The 8286-nt window shown below is 40.0% G+C and overlaps 1 protein-coding gene across 7 annotated transcripts in view; it reads right to left on the reverse strand.

Moving 5' to 3' along the window:
- LOC103723014 (glutathione gamma-glutamylcysteinyltransferase 1-like) overlaps positions 1-7017 on the reverse strand; it is a 30891-nt gene extending 23874 nt beyond the window's left edge. For 2 of the 7 annotated variants that reach the window (XM_026799938.4, XM_089928067.1), the window contains exons 1-3: positions 6679-7013; positions 6172-6328; positions 1534-1772 (exon numbers count right to left, since the gene is read on the reverse strand). In XM_026799938.4, coding sequence (XP_026655739.2) covers positions 1534-1772; positions 6172-6328; positions 6679-6753 — 471 coding nt within the window. In that variant the 5' untranslated portion in view covers positions 6754-7013. Of the gene's footprint in view, positions 1-1533; positions 1773-3442; positions 3498-4399; positions 6017-6171; positions 6602-6678 lie in introns of all 7 variants that reach the window. The other 5 variants (XM_088713794.2, XM_008813797.6, XM_088713792.2 and 2 more) reach the window with 5 other exon arrangements.
- Between the last annotated feature and the right edge of the window lie 1269 nt (positions 7018-8286).

The raw sequence follows: 8286 nt of genomic DNA on the forward strand, positions 1-8286 counted from the left end.
CAAGTATAACAAGTACATTGCAATTGATCAGTGCTTAATGACCTACTAGAAACATGTTGGGATTCTTCCACTATTTCTTCTCCAATATACTTTGTCGAACTTCTTTACAAAATCATAAATTACTTTGTACTTCTTATCCCTCTTGAGACACTTTGTATAATGGTTTGCCATACCAATCGATACCATTGTGCACTGGCCGTACTGTGCCGTACCGATATCAAACCGGTACATGGTACAGGAGATGTACCAAGTGTCAATATGCTGAACAAGCCTCCATACAAAGTGTACAAACATAGTAACAGAAAACTACGATACGGGATCTGATGCTAAGATGGCGAGCCCTGCTGCACATCATCCATCATGATTTGAGCATGAAAAAATGGGGATTGGTGTATTAAATTGTACATACTCCTCTTGTACAGTTGGTAGCATTCTTATAGGACGTGTATGGGATGTATATGTATCTGTACATATATATGTCATGCCTGTGTGGAACATAAAGGATGCATATGTTACACTTCCCCTAAAGTATCAATTCAAACAAAAATGCTGTTCTAGCATCATTCAAATAATCTGATGTGGTTCAAGGCTACATCTTTAGGCAAAGAGCAAAGCAATTCAAATAAACCAATCCCCACTCTGATATCATAGCAATGCATATGGTCTTGCTAGGGAAAGCTGAAGAAATAAAAAATTTGCTTTCCCTTGACTCTTGCTTATACCAAACCAATAACTAAATTGAGTAACTACAAGTTCAGGAAGTTGGTTTCAACTCATAAATTATTAGTCGATTAAATTTTTGAGTTTACTGTTTTTCTCAAGGTAGAAAAAAAGGTAAGTTCTACCTTTACAAGAACAAAACCAAGAAAAAGAATTCTCACATGGCCTTTGTCCAACAAAGCTGAAACCTTAAACCACTAGAACAATCGACAGTCATGTTGGCAGAGAAACCAGAAAATGATTACCAATGATCAAGCGGGACCTCACTTAACCAAAAATGTTCAACTGGTATTATAAATCTAAAGATTACAGAAAAAGCTAGAATTAAGACTTGCAAGAACAAAAGCACCAGTATTTCAGTTAAGCATAATTATTAATAAGCCTGGTAAAAGATCAATTCCAATACTAATGGAGATAATAATTGTCACTTTTCAATCTTTATTGAATAATATAGTTGAAATAACAATTGTTTCAGAGTACACATCAGCAGACAGCATCATCTGAGCATGGTTTCATTGAATATGACACTGACCATATGCCAACCAGAATCATGGTGCAAATACCACCATGTTCTTTAACTTATGAGTTGAAAACCTACCTCCAATTGACCCTGTTAAGGAGATGTATCATTTTGTAGTACGTGAATTATAAACAATCAATAGAAGTTTAATATCGCATCTTGAAAATTTAGGCATAACACTACAAATGTGGACCAAAATTGTATTCATAGTCAACTGACCAAAGAAAAAGGATGAACTGAATCAATATTACTGTCATTAAAGGAAATATATATTAGAAGAATCAGAGAGAAACCTGCTTGAAAATCTTCCTATGATAGGACGTGATTAGATGACAGTCTTCAGAGTTAGTACATTTTATGACATGGTTGCGAAAGTCATTGATGGTGCTTTGAGCTGTACGAAATGCTTCAACTTTGGCTCCGGCACACTGGGCTAAACAAATAACTTGTCCAAATGTGGTACCTTCAGCTTTGATTTTCTCCAAAGGTTCACAACAATCCAACATGGATTCGTCAAACCATCTCCAAGGGCCTGAAAAACAAAAACAGCAAAAGTAACCTAGTTTAGTACTATTGCAAAATCAAAACTTAAAAGAAACAGAATTCTTGAAGTACATAATTTCTTTTATTTCATAATATGATCCAAAGAGAAAAAAGATATGAAGTCAATAACCAATGGAGCATGGATATTTTTCAGTTGGTATCTTCTTCTCTACAACCTGTGCAACTCTTACAATTGTTTCTTGACTAGAGAAACTCTTATACTAGTTGTAAGAAAAGCTCATAGCTTGTTTACTCTTTCCTAGTTGTCCCACAAATCTATCTTATTAATATTTTCCACATTCATCTTGTTTGCCAAGGCCCACTATATCATGAAAACTTTAATCTGTGCAACATTTCTTTATTGCCATGCCAATTTGAAACTGATGCTCCCACAAGCCGCAAAGGCATGTATTCATCACCAAACACCCGATCCTCTTCTCTCCATTTAAGTTGCTTAATTTTATTAACTATGCCCATTTATCTCTTCATTGTCTGTGTCACGTCCCCGGCCCGAGATCGCGAGCCAGGGGTTGCGCCAACCACCACACTCTCCCCACGAGCATGCAAGGCATCTTAACTAAACATCACAATTGTATAAATCTAAAATAATTTAACTGAATAAATGCAATTTTATTCCATCAACTGACTCAAGTCATAAAGTCTCACAGTTCTAAATACGCAGCGGGACAATAATTTACCAACATGCAGAAACCTAGTTCTTAAAATAACAAAAAACCTTGCAATATCCAGCAATCATAATAAATGTCCAAGATAACAGATCAACTTAAATAACTCTAATCTAAGATAACTTGTGTCACAATCCTTCTAGTCGCTCTCCCACTTTGGAACCCCAATAGACTAGTTTTCGAAATCTGTAAAACAACAAAAAATTGTATAATGAGCTAAACAGCCCAGTAAGTAATGGACACTCTAACTAGATAATCAAGCAATAATATATAGAAAATAAATATATATGCAGTTTCAAGCTACAAGTCAAATATTTCTTAAATTTTAAGATTCTTTTTACGGTTTCGAGATTCTTTCACATATTCAATTCATCTTATCGATCCTGGACTATGACCACATGTTCCCTGAGGCAGGATCATTAACACCGACTAATCTTCTTGCGGTGAGTCCTTCAGGATAGTCAATTGCCAACGTATCTGCCCCCATTGGTGGGTTCCTCAACATAGCCAGGTCGAAATTCATTTAGTTCCCTATTTCATATTTCAGTTATAAAAACATACAGTGTCAAAACCAAATATCGTTCATATCTTAATTTCTTTTAATTTATCAGATTCGACTCAACAGCCAGGAACTATGACCACATGTTCCCTATGGCAGGATCATATCACCGACTATTCTTCTTGCGGTACCAATGTATTAGTCTCCATTGGCAGGGTCCTCAACATAGCCCGACTGCAAGTCTGAATCTATTTCAAGTCATTATCTTTTCTTACATTATGTTCAATGTTCTAAGCCAAAAGGTACAATATCAGAGTAATTAAATACAATTCAAATCAGAAGCAATCTGAGTCATACAATATTCTAAAAATACACATATAATCCATGCATCAAATTCGAAATCACGAATAATTCGATTCGTAAAATATATATATAGTTTGCCGATAAATCTAGACAAGAGGTTACATCACTTACCTTGCGAATGCGATTCACAACAGATTCAATTAATTCGGCAAATCCCTCGCAAAACCTAACATCCAAAAATCATATTCTTCTTTTAAAATTCATCGCAATATATGTATACAAAAACTTAAATTTTAATATCCTCCCATGGCTAACCCTGCAGATGTGCCTAGCACCCCGAGTTCGGATTCGAATCCGGGTTCAGGTTCATATCCGTAAACCACCCCTTCCCTTTATATATATATATATATATATATTTCTTTTTTCCTTTTCCTTTTCTTTTCTTTTCTTTTCATTCCTTTTCTTTTTTTTCTTTTCTTCTTTTCCAGAATCTTCTCTTCTTCTCCCGACTCCTCTCTTCCTTCCCCTCTTTCTTTCTTCTTTCTTTTTTTTTCTTTCTCCTCCCAACTCCTTTCTTCTTTTCTCTTCTTTGTTTCTTCTCCTTTCCCCGCTTCTTCCTTTCTTCTTTTCCTTTTTTTTTCTTCTTCTTCTTTCCCGATTCACCTTCTCTTCTCTCAGCTCTCCCCTTCTTCTTCTCATATTCTTCTCAACCCTCCCCCTTTCTTCTCCCGAAGCTTCCTCTCCTCTCTCTCTCTCTTTTTTTCTTCTCCCCTTCCCCTCTTCTCCCGTGACCATGGAGGGGGAGGTGCGACCCCATGCCGAATTGCCGAGGCTTGGGGGGGGGGGGGGGGGGCGGCTTGAGGCCGGCGGTGCCCGCGGCTCGTGGTGGCCGGCCTTCTCGGGAGGACAGTGACCGACCCTCACTTCTTCCCATGAAGGAGAGAGAGAGCTCAAAAGAGGAAGAGCCCGCAGCGAGGACCAGCAGCGTCGGCGACGCTCGCGGCCGCACACGGGTAAGTCCCCTCTTCCCTCTCTTCTTCTTTCTTTCTTTCTTTCATCTTCTTCTTTTTTCTTGTTTTTTTTTTCATTAAATGGTATGACAAAGAGGTGAAGGCTGAGAACTCTTACCTCAACCCCGGCGGCTTTCTTTCTCTCCGGCGGCTCTCTTCCTCTCCGACGGCAGTGGAGGAAAAAGGACCACCCAAGCCGCTGCTTTATCGGCTCTTCCTCTCTTTTTTTTTTCTCGGCGGCAAGCGAGGAAGAAGGTCGCCCAATCGGAAGGGGACTCGGCATGGCGGCTCTACCTCGGGTGGCTTCAAATGAGAAGGAGAAGAAGCCCTAAACAAGGGCTCCTTCTTCGGGATGAATCCCTTCATCCCGCTGCCTCACGTGCGATGCACGTGAGGCCGAAACTTGGGACTAGGCCGGTCAAATTATGATTAGGGCTTCTATTAAGACTTATGTATGAGAAGGTTACTAGGAAATTATGATTGAATTTACTTATGAGGTTTGATACATTATGGAAGGTTGGGCAATCTATGAATCAAGTTATAATTAGTTAGATTTGGATCTAAATTAAGTGCAAAAGGATTGGCCATGGAATATTATCATGCATTGTGATTATTTATTATTTAAGGGAACTCGTAAACTCAAAAAAAAATGATATAGAGGTATACTATGATATTGCTTAATTTTGAAGATAATATTGTTTAGAGGCAAATTGAGATCCATTTATATGAAGTTGTTTAAGATTTGGGCTATGAAACCTTTTTACAGTGCTTGATTGAAATATTCTTTGAGGTTTGAACCTATATGTGGATTAGGAATGAAACTAGCATGTAGAAGAAAAATGTGCAGGGTGTATTGCAAGTAAGTCTATTTTCTTATTGAAGAATTGATTTCATTGGAGATTGTAAAGTATTCATCTTGGAATAATCATTAATAATTTTAATTGTCGTATTTGGATCCAAAAAAAATAGATCTCAATCGGATACTACGTGATGTATAACAAACTTCAATTCAAAGTTTGAATTTATAAGTTGAACTAGGATTTTTGTTAATATTGTTGAGGTTGCTGATAAAATCTAGATTTGCCTGAAGAATTTGAATTTTAGAGGCTTACATGGTTATGATGGAAGATTTCTGATAAATATTAAAGATCTCGATGAAGAAACTGTGAGGACCCGTGTGGGCGTGCGTTTAGTCCCACATCGGTTATTCGTTGGGTAGATCTTGGGTACTTATACAGGATTAAGAAACTCAAATAATACCTTTCGGCTAGCCATTTTGGGTGAGGTCCTGGGTTGTTACAAATAGTATTAGAGCGGACCCGGCCCATAACCTATGTGGACTAGGGGACACTACAGCACGGATCCATTGGGGCTGACCACGGGCCAATCGTAGTGTTTGTGATTAGATTTGAATAGATATGAACCCTTAGCCTGACGAGGACGTCAGAGCTTGAATGGGGGGAATATGTGAAGATCCGTGCAGGTGTGTATTTAGTCCCACATCGGTTATTCGTTGGGTAGATCTTGGATACTTATACAGGATTAAGGAACCCAAATAATACCTTCCGGCTAGCCATTTTGGATGAGGTCCTGGGTTATTATAGTCTGTATGACAAATCTAAGATAAACAAGGCAAGTCATACTTTTGGTTTTCTCTACTTCATTGTAACCATGTGAACATCCTTGTCCTCAAATGCTCTTCTTTGCACTTTGAAATCAGCATCTAATCCTATTCCTGTTTAAGGGCAAACTACATTATATACCATCAATCATAAGTTCATTGAAATCTAGAAATGAGAGAAACAAGCTCCGTTCAAACTTACAGCAAACTAAATTGCATGGTTGAATTTCTATTTTTTTAATTGAAGGGTTGCAGAAACTTGGCGCTACCTTTCCACTTCCTTCCTGGATCGATTGCAAGGGCATTCAAGACCATAGCGAGACTGGCTAATCCACAATATGCGGGCTCAGATTGTGTTTGGAAGTAAGAAATTAGCTTGAAGAATCCACCCACATTTCCACTCTGAAGTGCCTCTGCGAAGAGTTGCTGTAAAATTTGATAGTGAGGTTTAGAGAGAGAGAGAGAGAGAGAGAGAGAAGCAATATGCTAATATCAATCTATCATACACGACTAAACAAGAACCAAATGCTAAAATCACAAAGGCTAAAGCATATAACTCATAACTTTTACGCATCATTAATTAAACAACAGGTCCATTCTTCTTCTGTTCCATGCGCTTCCAACGCAATGAGCTGATTGATCGACAACATTGCCGTCAATTCCTAGAATAGCCCATCCGAAACAGATCCAGAAACCCTACTAGAAATAGAACAGAGATTGACGGAAAGAAAATAACAGAGATAAAAGAAGAGATTGGAGGCGGTTGGTGTTATCACCTTCCCATCGAGGGATGCGAAATCGATCGCCGGAGGGGAGGGGAGGGTTCGCCGGTAAAGTCCAGCCAGCGCCATCTCTCTCTTTCTTCGTCTCCGCTTCTGGCTCCGGGGGTACCACCAAAGCACCTTGGCAGTGCTACGTTTTCTCTAACCAACGGAAGCAGCAAACTCCAGCCTTTCAAAGGCGGCGAGATATAGCTATATGAAACTCCGTTTTCACCAAAAAAACAAATGGGAGGCGAGATAAAGAGATTCAAAGTGCCCTTGCAGAACGTATGCGCTGACGCGTTACGCCGCGCCACTTACTCGTCAGCCGCGCCACTTGCTTGTCCGTCAACCGTGGCGGCTCGGTTGGAGGAAATGAACGAGTTGGGTGAGTACGTGTCAGACTGTGATTGGGACAATATGAAGGAGAAGTCATTTTTAATTAGTTTTTCTATTTAGCTTTATTCATGCCAAAAATCCTAATTGTTGTGGATTTTTTTTTCATTTTAAACTTTAATTTAGTACAGTCAGATAATAGAGGGGCAAGGGAGGCACCCAGATTATAAATAACTAGGTTGAGAAAAATTAATCTTCGCCGTACTCAGAAAGAATATTAAAAGATTTGTAATTGTCTATTCAATTAAATTTTAAAGATAAGGTTCCTTTCCGCATGATGATCAAAATAACGAATTTTTTTTTCCTTATAGAAAATGATGAAATCTTGCCTCCTTTTCATTAATTAGAAGGATGAAATGATACAAAAGGGAGGGGCTAAGGTGGTACCTCCAGAAAGATTAGACACTCGGTATTTTATAAACCGAAAGGAAAATAACACAATTGACATCTTAATATAATTATTTAAGCAATATTCTATATAAACATACGATGTGCACTTAGTATGAGAAAGAGCAACAATTAGAAAGGTCGGAAAAAAAAAATAGTGATTATTAGTGTTGTGGAATGGGGTTCCGAATTTTAATCCCACATCGGCTAATCAGCGGAAAGGTATGTGCCTTAAATGGGGAGCTCAATAACCTCTTCTCATCGAGGCGCCTTTTGGGGGCAAAACCGTGAGGGGTGGAAAGGATGGTTCCACCCGGGGCGCCACCAGAGGGTGGACCCCCGGGAGCAGTCGACGATCCCCGATCCTCAGAGCGGACAATACCTCGGTGAGGACGCAGTCGCTTTCCCTGCTCGGCTGGTGTGCGGACTGTTGCCGGGGTGAAAATCCCGCAACAGATGACGCTAGAAGGAGGGCCCCGGCCACGCACAGACCTTTCCGCTTAAGGGGGCTGTGTTGTGGGATGGGGTTCCGAACTTTAGTCCCACATCGGCTAATTAGCGGAAAGGTCTTGTTGCTGGAAATTGGACCCGGGGGCGGCCGTTGGCTGAGGAGGAGGAGCTCCGGCGGGAACTGGGGGGTGGCGATCCGTCGGCGGGCTGCGTCCTCCAGGAGACCTGCAAAATGCCGGTGGCCGGGGTTTCTGGCGCCGGCCCTCCGATGCTTAAGTCAGAGGGGGGCTTAATTTTGGAGAAGGAGAGGGACCGTATGTAGAAGTCCGAAAACCTCCTTTTTTATAGGAAGAGTGGTAGGGTTACCTGTGATGTGACTGGGCGAATTAA

Source organism: Phoenix dactylifera, chromosome 17, assembly GCF_051530095.1.
Source record: "Phoenix dactylifera cultivar Ajwa chromosome 17, Ajwa_hap1_PhDact_Kaust_v1.1, whole genome shotgun sequence".
In the NCBI taxonomy this organism is placed as follows: domain Eukaryota; kingdom Viridiplantae; phylum Streptophyta; class Magnoliopsida; order Arecales; family Arecaceae; genus Phoenix; species Phoenix dactylifera.